Source organism: Bactrocera oleae, chromosome 6, assembly GCF_042242935.1.
Source record: "Bactrocera oleae isolate idBacOlea1 chromosome 6, idBacOlea1, whole genome shotgun sequence".
Classification (NCBI taxonomy): Eukaryota; Metazoa; Arthropoda; class Insecta; order Diptera; family Tephritidae; genus Bactrocera; species Bactrocera oleae.
The window spans coordinates 69383911-69404679 of record NC_091540.1 but is presented as its reverse complement, the minus strand read 5'-3'; the positions used below and the strand labels follow the sequence as shown (position 1 = coordinate 69404679).

General features: G+C 35.2%; 1 protein-coding gene across 1 annotated transcript in view; it reads right to left on the bottom strand.

Annotated features, from left to right (window-relative positions):
• Positions 1-1185: 1185 nt before the first annotated feature.
• Positions 1186-20769, bottom strand: part of LOC106624305 (L-lactate dehydrogenase) — a 138414-nt gene continuing 118830 nt past the window's right edge. Inside the window, exons 2-3 of the mRNA XM_036364487.2 lie at positions 1563-2412; positions 1186-1501 (exon numbers count right to left, since the gene is read on the bottom strand). Coding sequence (XP_036220380.2) covers positions 1337-1501; positions 1563-2412 — 1015 coding nt within the window. The 3' untranslated portion in view covers positions 1186-1336. The remainder of the gene's footprint in view (positions 1502-1562; positions 2413-20769) is intronic.

Here is a 20769-nt window from a genome sequence, read left to right as displayed (position 1 = left end):
ATATGTATGCCTACTAATAATTATAATTAATTGTTGATACACGTTATATAGGGTATGTGTCTTTACTGCCATTATTCTCTATTAATAGTTATAACTGAATAATTTAACTCAGCTGATCAAAAACAAGCAAAACAGCTTAACTCGATTTTGATACATTCAGAAGCAAAGATATTAGGTTAGAATTCTGTTGCATTTCATTTTGAAATTCGTAAAAACAATTTAATTTAAACGTAACATAAATATTTATATACTTTTATGTCTTCTGCGAATTTTAATTTTTTGTTGCTTTTATAATGAATATTCTTATATTTATATTGTATTTATATCCAAATTTTATGTGTGTTCAACCTTTACGTTTGCATTGAACTTTCATGCATTAATAAATAAATTCTTTGTTTTTGCAAGTTTAATTTGAATGCTAACGGTAAGAGCAACGAAAATATAAAATACATTGTGTTGTTGCAAGTGTGCTTTCATTCCCCACGCAAATAAATATGTATTTGATCGGGGTCTTGTTTTTGTGCCAATATTTACTTGCCACGCGATCATTGTCACGTTTACCTTCTGCCGGTCTTCTTTGTTGCAACTTAACTGTATATGTTGACGCACCGCTTGCATACAGTGGAGTTCATTTGCATCTACAGTGTTAAAAATATCCCTCAAATATACATACATACAAAATATAAATAAAACCACGGACTTCTGAGTAAACAGTTATTCGAATTAATTTAATATAATTTGACGATAAAACGCTAAGTCTAATCATTCGAAGTAAACTTCTGCACATATGTAGTTTTGTTGTATTGTGGTATTTTTTTATGCTTCAATGTAGCGCATTATGCCAGCAATAATTTTAATACAACAAGTTCTTTCTTTCTACAAATTTTTTAAATTAAAACCGTTCTAGCCGGACTAGTTCCGAAGTGAAGAGTGAAGAGAAAATTAAAAGATGTACGAGCACATAAATTTTGAGAGATATTTTTCCCCACAGGCTTCCAGTTATGATTTTAATTTTCCTGTTTTATACCATAATGTTTTGTAGGATGTTCTCAGTTGATTATAAGAAATTTCATATAGTTTCTTTTATTAACAAAAAGTAACTTTTTTATAGAGTTAGTTGACCTTTCCCTCACTATCTCTTTTTCATACTCATAACTTTGCATATTTCAATAAATTATCGAAAAATCAGTAACACGAATTACGAATCTCTTTAATGGCAAAGAAAAACAATTTCCTAAAATAATACGCTTATTTTAAGAAATTGTTTTTATTGTACATTAACGATCATTTACATAAAATATACTTCTAATACAAAATCAATTGGAACACTACCGTTCTAGCCACATATAGATTTTATTGCTTTATTTATAGCTTCGGCTGATTTGCACAGATTTTCTTGTTCGCTCTCACTAAGCTGTAGATTTATATAGGAGCTTACACCATTTGCACCGAGTACTACCGGTAAGGATAAGAAAATATCATTTTCAATGCCTTGACGATCCTAAGAGTAAAGGAAGATATAATTGCTATACATCAACAGACGCATCAGTGTCTTAAATTACCTTTGCTAGGGTAGAAACTGTGACAACCTCCTTTTTGTTATCCAAAATCGTCGAAACTACAGACGCCGTTGTCAAGCCGATTGCCCAATTGGTGTAACCTTTACCGGCGATCACTTCATAGGCAGCCTTAACGACTTTTTTGTGCACTTCTCCCCATTGATCGGTGTCACCCTCGGAACCCACACATTTCAGTAGATCAGCAAAGCGTATACCACCCACACTAACGGAGCTCCAAACTGCCACTGAACTGTCACCATGTTCACCAATAATATAGCCTTGTACCGAGCTCGGTGCGACACCCAGACGTTGTCCAATAAAGTAACGAAACCGTGCGGTATCCAAGTGTGTGCCGGTAGCAATTACACGTTCTTTGGGCAAGCCAGAAATCACCCAAGCACCATGTGTCAAAATATCACAGGGATTCGAGACCATAACTAGTATCATATCGGGTGAGTACTTCACAAGTTGTGGTATTATTTGATCTAAAATCTTCAAATTCGTTTTTAACAGATCCAAACGAGTTTGCCCCTCCTTTTGCCGAGCACCAGCTGTGACAACACAAACAGCTGAATCTTCGGAAGCTTTGTAATCTGTATTGCCAACAATTGTGGCATCCCTTAAAAACACGGAACCATGTTGCATGTCTTTGCTTTCGCCATTCACCAATTTCTCGTTGGCATCTATAATGCACACTTCATTCGAGACATTTTGCGAAAGTATGCTCATCACTGCAGCCATGCCCACTTGACCGCATCCCACAACGGTGACTTTGCGCTTCGTTTTCTTGGCGGGTCGAGCCACCGATGTAAGCAACTTTTCTCGAACTAAATCCGTTGAATATGCCCTGAAACTAAAGAGAAGCTGATATTAGTTTGGTACTACTGAAACAGGTTATGTAAAATTATTTAATTGTATTCATATTATAATATGTTGTTAATGTATATATTTGCATTAAATATATACATACTAATATTAGAATCATTAGGCAGTAAACAAAACACGATAAAACAAGAAAAAAACGTTAACTTCGGTGCAAGCGCAGCTATAATACTCTTCACAAATACAAAGGTTTCTTACAAGAACTTGATTCCGTTGGTTCAGTTTGTATGGCAGCTATATGCTGTAGTTGGTTCAGTTTGTATGGCAGCTATATGCTGTAGTGATCTGATCTGAACAATTTTCGGAGATTACATTGTTACCTTAGGGAATAACTTGTGCCTATCTTTGTGAATATATTACGTCAAATAAAAAAATTTCCCATACAAGTACTTGATTCCGATTATTCAGTTTGTATGTTCCGATAAATGAGCAGCATCTTAATGAGGTAATTCAAAAAGGCTGTAAGATATTATCAAATCTTAAAGCGTACTGAACCTACAAAATTGTTAGTCACATATATGAATAGAAAGAAAGTGGACTTCTGCCTAAAAAAGGACCATGAATTCTTTCTAGAGGAACCACTACCCAAATTTGTCCTATATATTCAAAAATAATTTAAGATCTTCCCACAACTTTAAAAGGTCAGTTACACAAAAAGCCTCTAGGGTACATTAATGGGTTAAGGACTGCTAAGCGCGACACCTCCTGACTTTGGTAAGAGTTTAAAGATAACAAGCGTTGTACATCATAGAACTCGGCTATTTTCAACTAAAGTGTTAACTAACGACCGCTAGAGGTCGCAACAATTAGTTAATAGGAACCTCTAGTCGAGGCTAACACAGCTATAAATGTATATCTCTATACATGCAGATCTCTGGAGGTGTTAAGGAAGGTGGAAAGTACATGCGATGTATGATATAGAAAACCCCGAATTAAGAACGCTTTAAGAATTGATTTCTCAGCAACCTTTAATAGATTAGTTTATTTGTAATTAAATAGCTTATAGTGTTCAAAAAAAGAGAAAGAGAGAGATAAAAGCATTCCAGAGTTTCCTTGCAAGAGCTGAACCTTGTTCGTTCAGTTTGTATGGTAGCTACATACAAGTATGTGCTATATTGTACCGATGTCGGCGAATCCGACAGATGATTCGAAAATGAAGAGAAAAGGACATTTTTCTCTCAAAAACTTATGTGCATAAGTTTCCATGCCCTTTCAAATCGTATAAAAAAGTGTAAAAAAAAAACCGAGCAAAGAAACAAGGAAGCAATAGAACAACAGATAGAAAACAACCACAATAAGGTTCAGGTTCAGGATCGATGGGTTGAGTGAGGGCCCAAAATCATAACAATATCATAGAAAAGCAATACAAGTATAGCAAATATTAGCAAGAACAAATTCTAAAGTGGTAGAATAATTATTTAACGAAAGTTGCGTAGTTTACTATGCTCAGCATAGTATATTTTCATCTCGATATAGTTGAGCTACCGACTTTCCACCATCGGTTCGAAAAATAGAATTATGGAGTCCTTCAATGTAGGCCGTGGTTAGCGAAAATCTTATCAAACGACCAAAGCGTAGTCCAGCGCGTTACTTTTGAAACAAAAAGTTGTCGCACGAAGCCAAATCTACAGAAAATGGTGGATAGGATAACAGCTATTGCCTAGTTAGACCAATTTAGCCGCAGCGATAGTGGAGGTGAAAGGGTCATCATGATGAGCAAATACAGCATCCATTGCGCCGACAGCTTTATAATGTCTAATATTTCATACAATATAATAACCAGGTGGTTTATTATAGATGCCTGACGTTCAACCGGCAGTCTGTCGATACCGAAAACGGAGAAAATTTCTCTTCTACGCAGAATAGTATAGGGACGCTATCGGCTGGTCATTATCGGACCGCACTCGTATTTACTTTAATCTCTTATTATTATTTCAATAAAATTGCATTAAGCAACTGTAATTGTTTTAAACCTCAGCGACTGCTCTCAGTTTGTTGCAATATTTATGTAAGTTAATAATTATCTCATTGAGACATAAAAACATGAGTAACAGTAAGCCACTATTTTCTTTATTGTGTTAGGGACAGTCGCATTAGCGGCATGCCATCGATGGGGCAGGACAATCAGTTCTGGCGCAACATCAATACAGAAGCGTCAATTAATGCTAATTTGCATAAACATTCATGCAACATTTTTCAAACAGCAACCGCAGATTTTGTGGCAACGTATGGTTGTCGTTGTCGCTCTGTTGTTGTTGCTGTTATTTTGCATTTATAAAACTCACTGTTATTGTGTCTGTCTGGCATTGTTGTTGGCCATCAGCGCATTCATCTGCGGGCCGTTTGCATTTTGTTGCTGTTAGTTATGCAGTTGTTGTTGTTGTAGTTTTTGTATGCATCTAATTTTTGGCGATCGCCGAAAAGGGTTGCTCCAATGCCATTTACGGCGCTGATGCTTTACACGAAAATAACAACAACCGTTGCGGTTGCGTTGTTCTTGCTGTTGTTGTTGCAACCGACGAATAATCGACAATGAGTTGAAACTTTGCCAAAATATAGTTGTTGTTAGTGTACGGATATCGCTTGTAACTACATCAGCATCGTTTGCAATTGCCGTTGTTGTTGTTGTTTGTTTTGTTGATGGTACGGCAGCGCTAATGCTGCTGCTTCAGGGAACGCACAAGCTGTGGCCTTAGTGGATTGTCTTTGCAAGCATTGTCTCCTTTGCCTCAACATTTTTTCGGTATTTTTCTTGTATATTGTTGTTGTTGTCCCGCGTCTGTTTCTTTTTATCGATTATGAATGCATCAAACAATGGATGACGCAGCTCAGCAACACCAAGACTTAACAACTTAATAATCCAACAAGACGTTGAAAGCCGGCAATGAAAAATTCCACTGTTGTTTGTTCAGCAAAAGGTGGAGGTAGGCAACGCTTCTGCCCTATGGGCGCTTAATATATTTAAAATTCTGTCCATTTTTGGATGAATGACGACGAAAGAGTTGTAAAAGTATTTGTTGCAAAAACGTGAGTATCTCATCTGCTGTGTCCTTGTTGTTGGGGCTTAAGTCTTTGCGAGAGACCACACAAATTTTTGTGGATTTCATTGTTGAAAAAGTCAATGGATTAGGAAATTTACCCAAACAAAAAATGTAAAAAATTTAAAATAATAAACTGTAAGATCTAATCTGGGGACCAATATTCAATAAAAAATTCAACCGCTTGATATCAAAAAATTTTCCACACAACGTGATGTTTGTATAATAAACCAGAAGAAAGTTCTGAAATTGAAAAAAAATATTTTTAGTGGTTCCGTACCAATACCGCCAGAGTTTGGATTATAAAGAAGAAAAACAAGCATGCTTTTTACTCACACTGGCAGTACATGCGAGCATCAGTAACGACGATACATTCAAAAAGTGTAGGAAAGTTAGCATGAGAGAAGTGCTGAAACATCCCCTATGCTTCTGTCCAGTTCAAGGCACTAGATGAAGTATTCAAATTAGATATAAAGTAGTTATTTAAGTTTGCAAAAAACGTTGACGTCCTCTATGAGGAATACTTCAGCTCAAATTTAACTGAGCCTCTGACTGAACTGAACAAGGGACTGCCGAAACAGCGGCCTTCACGCGGCGAATCTGTTTCGGAGACACACACGATGTTCTACATTACTACACTAATTGGAGTTGGAAATGTTGGAGATAGGGAAATATTATTAGCGCGTTTTGGCGAAGAAAAACTGCATTTTCTCTACAGCATTGGCTCACAGCTGCGTCTTGTTCTAATGCCAAACTTCAATAAGTAACTCACTGGTTGGAAATTTGAGTCGAATGTGTAGTTTATTGCAGCCATGGAAGCCTACTTTACAGACTTTCTGATCAAACGTAACTTTAAGACGTGTTAAAAAAGTTGGAGCATTACTGGGGCAAGTGTTTCAAACTGGAAGAAGATTATACTGAAAAATAAATCGTAATTTTTTTTTAAATTTCGATATTTTTTCGTAGGTTAAATAATTGATGGACCTTCGTCGTTTAATCTCTTTATTCTGTTGCAATGCTGATAACGTTATGTAGTGTAGTGTAGTGTAAAGAATGAAAGAGGCAAGCCGATGTATGATAGAACAACCGTTAAGAGAATCGAGTGAGCTTTCTTTGAGATCTATTAATATCAAAATGTAATTTAATCTGTGCAGATTAACTGGATGTGTTAAATTAATAAAATATTGAGCTTTAAAGCTTCAAAATTTAAATTTTAACTTTAAACTTAAAGCTACGCATAAAATTCAGCAGAAAGTGCCAAGCAGAAGGGTTACATACCAACATTATTTACTACTACCTCACACCAACTACTTAACCCAGACCAGAAATATTTTGCGTTCACCAAACGAAATAATTTTCAATGAAAATATTCAATTTCGTTGTGTTTTCGATTAAAAACAAAAACAATAAAATAATTCTCTAAATTCATTTTGTAAATTATTTTATGATTGCAATACATTTCCCTCTACGTATATTCTCGCAGCGCTCTTCCTTTGGTGCTCAGCGCCAAGCGCCCACATATGAAACTCTAAATATATAATATTTATATGGTACTTACATATATGTTATGTAAACATGTGTGTGTGCACGCACCGACATACGCAAATCACTATCGCCCGGCAAAAAGTTGTGCGCCTCGAAACATTAAAATTTACATTTGTGGAATTTTCTATATTGTCAGTTCATTTGCATGTGCATTAGCAACAAATATTTCATAAACCACACAAAATACTATATAATGCCTTCAAAAAGCACTATTTCTACATACGCGCACACTCTCGTAATACAAAAATTCGAATTCAATTCATAGTAGACAGAAGAGAGAAAAAAAAAACAAAAAAAAATTGCGAAGAAAAAAGATTTATTTGACATTTTCCGGCAAATCATTTGTGCATTTTCATTTCATTCTAGTTTTGCATACAATCGTAGTTTTCATCGATTTATTGCCCGAACTGCAGCAGCAAAAAGAGAATAGAAAATTTGCAATATTGCCAAATAAAAATCCACACACATTTATACATACCTATATAGATATGTACATGCGCGCATAATACATTCTGTGAAACCCAGTGGTCAAGCTGAGTGGGTTCGGAACTTACGAACTATTGTAGCATACTGAATTTTAAATCAAAAATTGTTCGCTTGGGAAAATAAATTTAAGTGCGTGTTTTGGGAAGAGGAAGTAGGAAAGGGCTACATTCGGGGATAACCCAATATTTCATATTCTAGAAATTTGCACGGAAAAATTTCGGGGAACTTAAAGGTGATCCATTTCGAGGATCCCTAATATTTTAAAGGAAAAAAACACAGCAAATTCAGATTTAATATGGAATGTTTATTATCATTTGAAAAAAGTAAAATCGAAAGCAAATTTATTTTCAGATTTAGTCAAAACTTTATATTAGGCATTAGGAAAGCGATTAGTTTTACGTTTTACAAATTGTTTGTCAGGTGGACAAGATTATAGTCTATTAAGCATTATATTGCGAGAGCATAAAAGGAGTTACACTTTCTTTGCACATAATTATATAAGGAAGACTAAAGGCATCGTTATATAGCTGACATTGTTGCCATTTTTAACTATAAAAAAAATCGCAATGTTTCTGGAACAAAAGTTGTTTCTTCGTCGTAATTTAGTTAAATTAAGTTAATGATCGTCGCGTTATATCGCCACCTTTGGAGGGTATGCGATACTGAAATAGCTAAATCTGGAAATTTTTTGTACCTGAAAACGACCCCTAGGATGACGTGTGATACAAGCATGCCATGAAATCAGAATAATTGTACAATATATTTAATTAATTAATAGTTTATAGAGCATATTAATTGCGTACTTGTTGTTCTGTTCAGATATACTATCTAATCAAGTTTGACCCGGACTGATTCCGCTAGATTGTTAGACAGTTTCGAAGTCATATTCATAAAGCCAATTCTCGTCACGTTTGATGACTGTAGGAACCTCAGCTACGTTCTCTTTTGCGAACTCTATTCGACGTTGTTTTTGCAAAAGTTGCAGGTATTAACCACAATGTGTTGAATTTATCCATAAAAGATGTTAAGATCTTCTGCTATCTTTCTGATTCTTCCTCTGACGCTTTATACCCAAAACAATAACCAAAATGTGATGAGTTGATTCACAAGAGATGTTGAGATCCTCTGTTATTTCTCTGAAGCCAACATGACCATTTTCAAGCACTGTTTCTCTAACTTGTTCGATGATATCGTCATTAGCAGAGGCGAATGGACGACTCGATGATTTCGCGATCTCCACTGAATGCTTTGTGCCACTTAAATACTTGTGTTCAGACTCCATACAACCATACTGCTACATTTTCAATGATTTCGTAGCCCAGATCCATTGGAAATACAAACTTTTCGCAAACAACGACCCAACAAATCTGACAAACACACACTAATTGACATATGGAGATCAAACTTCACATGAACATAAAAAAGGTTGTACCAATCTGAAGAAAAAAAATGTCTTGATTCTGTTTAGGCGCGCCGATTATATGGGCCAGTCCGCGTCAAATTTGAACATATGGTATATAAAATAAATAATTAAAATTCAAAATAAGTACATAACACTCGCTCTTCTCTGAATCTGCTCATTCAGATTCAAAGACCAGTTCCTTGACCAACTACTTCGAATTTGCATTTCAGAATTTTTTTTCCATGTAAATCTGCACGAAAGTACGCAATCGGACAGCATTATTATTGCATGCCTCCGAGAATTTGTTTTGCCGTTTTGTAACGCAACGCATAGGTAAGTGTGCGTGCTATTGGATATGTTGCAAGTACTCCACATTTGCATCCGTACTTGAAACTAGACCCATACATATGAGCATTCATAAATGCATAACTACACAAGTAAGCAGAAAAGTATGTATTTACGCAAATATGTGTGGATATGTGCGGGCGTGTGTGTGTGTGTATTATGTGCCCACTTGCAATTCCGTTGTATGTTAATTTCCTATTGAATTTTCAATTAATTGCTGGCCGTTTGCATTTGCAATCGTATCGCACAAATAACCCACATCCAATCATACAACTAGCAACAACAAAAACAGCAACTACAACAACAACACTAGCAACAAGAAATCATTCATTTTGCCATGGAAACAAACAACTGTCGAGGATTAATTTATGGCAACGATGCAATGATGGTGCCTTGGCGCTGGTGTCACAGCACGAATCATACCGAAAGTGAATGGGTAAGTACCCGCACATACACACACACACATATGTACATACGTGCATGCTTGTAGCACTCACATATGTGTTTTGCATGTTTTAATTTCAACTTTTTTCTTTGCAACATTTGCCATATGTCCAAATTGACTCACAGCAATAGAATCTGGGTTTTATTTACCTGCAACTGTAACTACATGCAACCGCATTTGCATATATATATGTGCATCTGTTGAGTGCATGGCCCTTTTCCAGAAACGGTCGTGATTGACCTTAATTATTTTCGGCAATTTTCCCTTTTTCACTATCTGTGATTGTCCACAGATTGTGTGATTAATTCTTTTACTGTATTAGAGTTTGCTTTGTTTGTGTGTGTTTGCTTCAATCAACAATAAATGGAATTTCTGGAAGTGTGAAATGTTCTAAAATCCATTGATGTTTGTTTAATTTACCATGAATCGTTGAAAAACTTTTAAGCGGATCTCAATTTGAGATATTTTTGATATTGTTGCAATATAAGAGATTCCTCAAAATCAGCCGTTCTCGAAAATAGCGAGAACGGAATTTCCTGTTACAAAATTCAGTTTGATCTATGTAAGACCTATTATAACAAGAGAAAACGTTAACTTTGGTTATACTGAAGATAAAATACCCTTTACAAATAAAAAAGTCTCCATATAAGAATTTCGTTTTGATCATTCAGTTTGTAAGGGAGCTATATGCTATAGGGATCCAATATCGGTTCCGACAAATGAACAGCATTTTGAGTATCAAAAAATGTAGGCGAAATTTCAGATCGATATCTTAAAAACTGAGTTTACATATATGCAGACAGACCGACGGACATAGCTAAAGCGACTCGGCTCGTTACGCTGATCATTTAGATATACATATGTACTCTTTATAGGGTAATCGACGTTTCTTTCTGGACAAACTTAATAAATCTTGTTTAGGGTATCAAAATCATTCTATGCTGTATCCCAAGAAAAATTTCATCAACAATTTCTTCGAGATTTTGCTCATTGAAAAGAAGAACCTGGTGCGTACAGATCGAACCGTAGTCTCAAGAGCTCAATTGAGCCTATTTGCTGCTGTTAAAAAGTACAATAACTACAATATGCTTATTTGTTTACTGCGATCATTTCAGTTCAGATACAATTAGTCATATTACATTCATAAAAAGTGGGAGCTAAGCTCTTAGTGCTCCAACATCATTAGGAATCCTCAGGGAGTCCGATATACCCCTGGTATTAATATGGAACCCCATATATTATATACGATTAGTGTTTATGTTTATTATTTTCTTGGAGCTGCTCAGTACAGCCCCCGTCAAAGAGGGGTTTCTCATTATTATTGCTCTTTTTCTTTATCTCACACTGTTTAATGTAACTTGTTGTTTTGAGAATTGGAGCTGTAACCAAGTGGCTCAATAAGAGGGGAAAAGTCAGAAAAAAGGCTAATTAATTCTACTAGAAGTCACACGTATCCTTTAATTAACTATAGCTCGGAGTAGTTTTAAATGAGATTTCTGATTCATTATCAACCTAGCAAACCTTTTTAAGTGGATATATTTGACTGTTAAATCTTCCTAGCTCCATTGAAGTGCCTGTGGGAAAGAAAAAGAGAGGTGTTGAGTTATTTTTGTTTCGATGCGAATTCAATAAAAAATGATTTTAATCGTATATTCATATGTAAGGTAATTACTTATTTATAAATACCATACATCGTAACCGATCGATAAAAACAAATTACCATAATTCTGAAATAATTCTCGGTTTTGCATAATTATCACCATATTAAAGTATCGATTACATTTTATTGTCAAATAAATAATATTTATTTATTCTTTCATTGTTATGCAAAATAGCATAAAAAGTATCATGTAAAATAATAGCAACGAATTGCAATAAAGTTAATGTTCTGCTGTTGTTGCTGCTGTTGCAAAGTAGCAACTGCCAATGTTGTTGCTTTTTATTTGAAGTCGGCGTTAATGCGCTGTGATTACGAAGCAGCAAACAAAAAAAAATTACAACAAGCTTTTTGCAGTTCTCTGCTTTTAGTGGCAACAACAATTGTGGCCATAGCAACGGCAACATCCAACAATAGCAATTTGACTTTTGTCGTTGTCGTGACCAATTAGTCGCTGTTGAATGCTGAATGCACACTTGTTGCTGCCCGCTGCTAGCTGCAACTTGCTGCAACTGCGGGCGGCCGAAAATTTGCCAAAACCGGGGGCAAATAAAAACAGCGGTCGTCGCACAAACGAAACAAAGGCGTGCCAACACACAGTGGGGTTGTTGCCAAAAGTTGCACTAACAACAAGAACAGCAACAACAACAACAATGGCAATGACGACGAAATGTCGCATCGCCTTCAGTGCGGCAATCACATTACTGCCAAAAGCAATTGAATTAGGCGTCACCATAAATCTCCGGTTTGTATGTTGCTGTTGTTTTTTGGCTAACCAATAGTTGCAATATACGTACATAGTATATGGCAAAGATACATTAATACTAATGAACATGTATGGGTGTGTATGTGTAGAGCATATACACATATTTTTATGCAAGAAAAATAAAATAAATGTTCGGGTTTGCCACTCAAAGTTGCACATTCAAAGCTTGTCATAATTATTATGGCACTGTTATGCTGCTGATCTGAGTTCAACAATGCTAACGAGTCATGTAAGACGGCGTTCACAATGGGTACTCTTTTGTCGCTCATTATCGGCATATTCTCTTTTGGTGTCGCTCTGTGCATTCACACGAGCCAAAAGAGTTCAGCAGCTTGAGTTGAGCTTTTTGTCTTCCTTTTCACAATATTTTCGCAAATGTTTTATGCGGTTCGGCTACGCGACACTTTGAGTATGTTGGTCTTACATTTTGCTTAGAAGAAATAACCATGAATTTGATAGAACAACAAAATACCTGCTATTAATATTTTCAGCGAAATACTTATGACGCGAATTCACCCATTAGAATGTATTAAATCTCCGCTATTAATATTTTCAAGGCTAAATTTATGACGGGAATTTTGTAATCTATCGGGAGGTAGTACATACTCGTAATTTTTTTTAAGCCATATTTTTATTCTATTTGTTAAAAAAAATTCATGAATTAATTATATTTCTTGTATTTAACAAAATTATATTGGAACTCGATCCTTTCCGTTTAAAAGAAATAAATATGAACGCATCTGATTATTTCTAAATAAATATCAAAACGTAAAAGTTACTCCACTTTTATTAAAATTCATTTCTATAAATTATATGTATTATTACGTTGAAAACTGCAAAATGTTATAAATTTGATGATTTCTTATTTTGATTTTTACACATCAACGAGCAAGAACACAAAGCGCGCCACCCGAGCACGAGCGGCACGGTCCCTTTGGCTTTCCTCGTCTACAAAAAACCGGTTTGGCGACAAAAGAGTCCGTGTGTGAACTGGCACTAAAAAAACAAAAGCGAGAGTTCAAAAGTACCGTGTAAGAAAATTTTGAACCACCAACAAAAAGCAAGTAAATATATAAGTACATACCTAATTGCTCTCTGAGTAATTTGAATACGAACCAAATTCTTATACTTGAAACTACCTCTCCCATGATTATTTCAAAATTCGATTATGTAATACAAATACTATGCCTTGGATCTCAGATGCTTAGTAAAATTTATTTGACTTTGAAAACTTCTGATAGATGAGCACTATAGAGTTGGCAGAACACTATTATGAAAACAAAAAGTATTCGCTAATACGTCGATTTCCATTTGTGTTTTATTCGACAAATGAAAGGTTTTTTAAATTTTTGAGTCGTTACTAGATGTATTTTCAGGATTGCTTTACATCGGAGCTATACTCGGAGTAGTACAAATTTGTAAATGAATGATATTCGACGTGAATCGTTTTATCTCTTCCATATTTCTTTACATTATGTTTCAACTACCTGTTCGGTTGGTCCTGGGTGACCAAAAAAGTAGGTGTAGATGAGGATCTGAAACTCGATGAAGATTATAGCCAAACAAAAGAAGACTCGCAGAAACTTTGAGAGTCACCCAAGCAGCCAGTTGAAAACGTTTAAAAGCAGCTTGATACATTCGAAAGCAAGAAAATTAGATGCCGTATAAATCGCAGCCAATAGACGTTGCAAGACGATTTTGAATTTCAGTAAAACAACTTGAACTCTTAAAAATTTAGTTGTTTTGTATCGGATTGTAATTGTTGTTGAAAAGTGGTCGTAACTCAGAATATCATATCTAAAATCTGACCAACCTGCCAAATGAGGGCAGTTCTTTGGGGATGTACTCCACAAATTGCCAGAAAGATGGAAAAAAGTTATAGTTTCAGACGGACAATACTCTGAGTAATTCTAATGCATATGGTTTTCTTAAATTAGGGTTCAAATTAAAAAAAATTGTAATAGACCCAATAGTTTTGAACCTTTCTAGATAGGTGAAGCGTATTCCTTCAGACAGTTGGGGTCTCATTTTCTTACAGGGAATTTATGAAATTAATCTGTACGAGTGTATTTCCAACAGTAAACGCTAATGACTACGTAATTGTTTATTTTGTTGTTGTTTTTAAATATGAGCTTTGCAGTCTACTGCATTTATAAGACGCAAGTGTTTGTATGTGGATATTTGCCAACATTTTTACACACAGGTATGCATATGGGGATTCGAGTCATGCGGGCACTGGGTTTGTAGCACATTAACCTTGCACTGGGGCATACTTAGTGCACTGCGCCCTAAACCAAAGCCACAATATGAGATTATACATTTATTACATTGCTTATGTATGAGTTTTTTGGCACATACATATGTATATATGTACATGTATGTATGTATGTATATTTAGATAAATGCGTTGCAAATGTCAAACTGTGGGTAAGTAAACTATTCATTGTTTCCATTATCTTTTTTGTTGTTTTTTTGTTTTCGCACATGTGCTTTACTCTTTGAATTAATGTTCTCATACTCTTTCAAAGGTCTCACGCGGGACTTTGAAATGACTGATGCTGCAATTAGATATTGCTCGTGTTTTAATGTAAGTAACATTGTTTAAATTTTTTTTTTTAATACTAGGCATGAAAGGCCGAATGTGGGGCTGGGTATTAGGTAACACTTTAGATAATAAAAAATAATATAAATTAATTAAAATTAGTATTCAAGAAAAAATTGTTTGCTTATTAATTAGTTACTGGTTTCAAAACACCTTTAGAACAAATGTTAAACCTTCGTGATTTGGAGTTTGACAACTGTCATAGAAATCTATGGAAAGTATACATGTTACTAGTTTAAAACAGTTTAGTTGAAATTGATAATTTGAATTTGATGATTTAAACAAAAGGTTAAAAAAGCCAAGAATTTTTGAAAGATTACTTGAGTAAACCCTTTGTTGTAGCAGCAATTGTTGAAAATATTATATCATTTGATTTGACAGTTCAACACTTTTACGAGAATGCATAGTTAAAATTAGTATTTAAAACACTACTTTCTAAAACGACATCAAAGTAGTGAATAGAAAAGCTTAGGGTATATTTTTACATATTTTGAGAATACACAAATACATTTTTGAAGAAAAAACCACATATTTTTTGAGTTAGAGGCGATCTCCGACGCCGCTAAAAAAAGGCTCTCCACCGCTGCAGTGATTCCGGTCTTCTCCGTGGTTGAAAAAAAAAAAAAAATCACTCTAGAAGATTTTGTTTATACAATGACTTGCGGCTAAAAAAAACTGTTAGGTTATTGCATGGAGAAATATACAAAACATATAAAAATATATGATAATGATCTGATCATTTGTCACCGAGTAAATTTTGCAGCAAACTCGAAAAATGCTGCTTCGAGAAAAACGCAAAAGCGTTTAAAAATAAACGGATAGAGCTGATTGAACTGAGCGGTTACATTTCAGAAGGCTGTAACTCAAAAAATATTTGAAAAATTCAGGTATAAACTATAGAAATATGTAAAAAATAATGTTTTTTTTTGTTATTAAAATTTGGCGGTGTCTTTAAGATGTTTTTTCAACCGAATCCCAAAATATAGACGAAATAACTGATAGAAGCTAGCTTCAATACGTATAGCTACAGAATTTATACAAGCGAGTTTTCAAGGTAATTAAAAAAGTATTTACCTATACCTGACCTAAGCCATAATTTTCGATATACTGATTCCATAAAAATTTCTGTGTAATACTTACAAGTATTTTTCATGAAATTGTAAAAAGACTAACGGTACGAAGCACCTACGTAAAATTTTAATTCAAACTGAACTTCTCAAGCAACAATGTATAGAACAAATGCAAAAGCGGCGAAGGAGCAAAGTGGCTTGTGGCAGGGCAAACTTTTTGGTATGCCCAACACCGCATGTAAAAAGCCGTAGAAGTCAAACCGAAACCAAGTCAAGAAGTAGAGAAAAAAAAAGAAAACAGAAAAAACAACGAAACAACAAAGAATGCACAGAATGCGCAAAAATATGTCGGCAGTTAATAAAATTTAATTAATTTATCTCTTGCAGACGAACGATGAAGAACTTTGGTAAAATTACTGAGGCAACAGCAACTTCCACTCGGACCCAACTCATGCCGAAATTGCACGAGCACATAACATGTGTGTAAATACTGATCCATAGCACAAGGTGTGTATGTTTGTTGGCAATAATTTTTGCCGGACGTTGTCATGAGCCATAATAATATTCGCAGCACAGCTTTTTGCTGCCGTCCCAGCTATTTACGTGCATACTTTTTCACTTCTTGCCGCTTAGTTGCTCACTTGGTGTGGTGTGGTGTGGTGTGGTGACATTCCATCATTTCCAACAGCATACCAAGGATGGCCGAGCGATTGGAGATGGCCTCTGCAGCAAGCTATGCACACACACACACACGCGCGCGGCACAATTCCGATGCTACAACAGGCATTATGTACAGCTGTTGCATGCAGCTGGTGACAGCACACACATACCAAAAGGCTTTGAGACGAGGCAAGCAGTTAGAGAGGCAGATTTGTTGAAGAGAAGATAATAGTCAATGTGTAGAATTTCAAGGCAAATCAAGCGAAAAATTTCAAACAAATTGGTTGCACACATAAAAGCAAAAAGCAAAAAAGTTGCAAAATAAAAATTCAAAGCTCGTAGCATTGACGAAAATACGGCACGGGTATGTGTACAAAAAGAGCAAATTACTTTTGCAATAGATAGCATGGAAAAAGGTGGCAATTGGTTGCAAGCAGCGCAGCTGTTGGTGGTGGGCGTGCGGGCAGAGGGTTTTATTGCTCGAAACACGGGCATTAGATGTGGTTAAATATTTCATGAGCGGTTATTAAATGTTGCTGTTTTGTTGTTGTAGCTGTTGCTTAGCAGCCTGCGGTCGCTATTTACCATGCGGTTACAACAAATGCAATAAAAGTTTGTAGTATGAAACTGCAACAACAAACATGGCAAATTATTTTTCTTCATTAGAATGCCTCATGTTGTGGCAAGTAGTTGACTTTTTAACGATATTAAAAATACAACATGTTTGAAAAGTTTGTTTCAAATAACAATAAAAAAATATTATATTTTTTAGAAATTTTTGGAATTTTTTCTTGTAAATTATTTTTTACTAAATATTGACTATATTTTGTTTAAAATATTCAATCGAAAGTATGACATTTAATTCAGCTCCAAATTATTTTAAACCACTGTACTAAGTGACTGTTCTTTCATGCAGATAAGATTGTTAATTTTCATTGAGAAGAACAACCATCTAACATTTGTTGTGAAGTCGGGACTATACCGTCAATATTCGAAAATATCGGGTGAGAACACTTAAACACAGTTTGTCTATAATAGTAGCTTTAGCCAAAATATGGCGAAAGTTGAAATTTCAAGAAGGTGTCAAGTTATCGCAGTGATGTATCCGCTAAGAGAGAACGTTACTTCAATCCTCTCAGCCGGACAGTTAAGCTTGCTTAATGCGACTAGGGTAGAAAAAGTGATGTAATTAATGAAAGGTTAGGTCACAATAGAGCAGAAAACGTATTGCAATCTTCATATTTAAGATTTTATATTCACTTAAGTTTTTTTGCATACTTTTTTTTTGGGCTGTCACATCTCGTGATGATATGCATTAAATGGAAAGTGTTTATCATACGACATGGTGTACTTTGTCAAAGAAAATGTGTTACAACTTGCATTCATTCAAATCGCACTTAACCTGTTTGTTTTTCGAAAGATCATAGCTAAAATATAATTTCTTCGTTTTTCGAAGTTAGCCTCCAAAATATAAATATTTGGCTTCGAAGTTCGAATTGATAATAGTTCTTACTAAGAAATGTTTAAATGTGTGTCAATATCAAATAATATATTTTATATATATTATGAATTATTGAAACGCTTCAGAGTTAACAACGGTATAATATTTTTGGAATAAATATAATTACCTATATGTGTATGTATTTCTTAGGACTCTGTTTTCTGTAATATTTATTTTATATAATAATGTGGGCACTTACAAGCATCTACATATACATACTTGTATACATATTTTTTTGAAAGCAAAACGTTTTTTTTTGTTGTTTGGACTACGACGATAATGAGAAGTACCATAAATGTATTAATTGTATATTTTGCTTAGAGAATTCTCAGTAAAATTCTTCTAAACAGACCCAACACCAAATAGATATACTCCGTGGCGAGCTGTTGTGCAATGCGCTTATTATTGTTGTTGTTTTTTCACATGGTTAACAACAACAACAGCAACCGTTGTGCAAATTACAAATACTCTTTGCAACTTTTGCTTCATTTGTAACGCCCGGGGATATCCTTGCTTTCGTTTTTTGTGTTTGTTTTTACCTGCATCATTGCTCCTCCGTACTTGCCTGATCAGACGGTGTAAAAGCAAACAGCTTCAACATATTCTTCAACACTTTCTCCGCAATTGCAGTGTGTACGCTTTTTCGTTTTTTTCTCTCCCTCATACCGCATTGATTGTACGTTTAATTTTTGCATCCGTTAAACAACCAGCATGTGTTTGCCACCGCAACACAACAACAACAACAACAAAAAACAATAAGTACATAATCAAAAAAGCAACAACACTTTTGCCATTTTCATCATCGTCATCGGTGCAACATCGATTATTTGAAATGTGCTTGGCGCGCTTGGCGAAATATATGCGCATATCTTATGGCAGCAACAACTCCTAAGTAAGTGCATGTGAGTATTTCTTTACGTTGATGGTGACGAGGGCGCGGTGTGGGTTAGCAGTAGCAAAACGCTTTCGTGGAAGGCAGCAGCAGCAACACTTTGATCGGCGTGTTTGCATTTATGCATGAGTGTGATGGTGCAAGTATGTTTTTAACCATCAGCGCGAATGCCTCGGGAGAAAGAGTAGCACCGGCGACAACGGCAGCCGGCAATAAGTGTAATGCCATGTGACTATGTGCATGTGTACGTATGGTACTTACCCAGTAGGGAAGCGTGGTAAACATTAAAAAAATATTCCAAAGTTACTGTAAAAATAAATAGGTCGATATTTCATCGACGAAAGGGAAGCATACTTTATCTTGTTCCCATCTACCATATATAAGATTTTCTATACAAGTGAAATGACTTCAGAAATAATCATAGGCAGCCTTTACACATTTTGATCCAAATGGTTAAGGCAGGTCCTCTAAAAAACAAGGTTTACCAATTATAGATACACAGATTTAAACCCGCTGTCGAAGAATATAAAAAAGCTACATGTTTTGTTCAAGAACAAATTAAACGCATATAATTTTCAAGCACTTTTTCAGCAAAGGCGTCAATCTTTTCGGGATTATCTACGTAGAAAAGCGACTTCACATAATCCCACAAAAAAATAAAAGGTCAGCGGTGTTAAATTGCATGATCTTGGAGGCCATGCCACAGGCCAACGATGCGAGACAATACACTGACCAAAAGTTCCCATCAATAAATTGATTAATTCGTTCGCTGTATGGCATGTAGCACCATCTTGTTGGAACCAAAGATCGGCCACATTAACATCCTCTAATTCAGGCACGAAAAAGTCACTAATCATAGCTCTGTAGCATTTCCCATTGACAGTGACATTATGGCCGGCTACATTTTGGCAGAAATATGGACCAATAATTCCCTCCATAGAGCACACCACACAGTGACTTTTTCAGCATGGATTATCATCACTCCAAATGCGCCAATTTCCTTTATTAACGTAACCTTTCAATCAATAGTGAGCATCAGGGCTGAACAAAATTTCATTGTAAAAATCGGGATCGGTGGTCTTCTCGTTTTGGGCCCATTCAACGAACGTGCGACGCGCTGTCAAAAAACCAACTGCAAGAAAGTTATTGGCTCATTGAAAAGCACACGTCCACACGTTATAAGGCAATTTGTCTGCACATATTCTTATAAAATCATATAAAAAAAATTTTATGATCTTGAATTTCCTTCTGGGTCAATGTATGGCATTCACAAGTGCAGATACTTGAGTACATATTTATGTTGGTATTTGCAATACTTAGCCAGTCAGGTGTAAACGTTTGCATTTTTCTGCGTCGTTTCTTCGATTTATTTATTCAACGTATGCATGTATGTATGCGCTCACATGCACATATATTTACATACATATGTATATACTTTCACACATAAAGTTTTTGTGTATGTTTTTTTAATATGTTTGCCACCTGTAGTGTATACATAAGCACAATCACTACAATGAACATGTATGTATGTATGTACCTATACATTCGTGTAAGTGAGGCAGGCTGCTGGTGGCAAGTGTGTTCATAAGAAACTTTAGGAATTTCTAGATTTTTTGCAATTTTTCTCGCACTTGTTCTTGTAGACCCACCTAGCCCTGTAACTGTAGCTATATCTAACTATACGTGTACGTGCATATGTAGGTTTTTGCATGTTGCCGTTAAAAGTATTTTAGAATTTTGTTCGATAATTTAAGTATTTTGTATTTGGTAAATTGCTCAAATCCAATTCTATTGTTGATTAATTGAAATATTCATCATGTATATGTATACTCATGCGTACATATGTACATACTATGTAACTATGATAATTTTTTGACAAGAGCAGAGAAGGGACAAATTGAAAATTGTAATACTTTTTA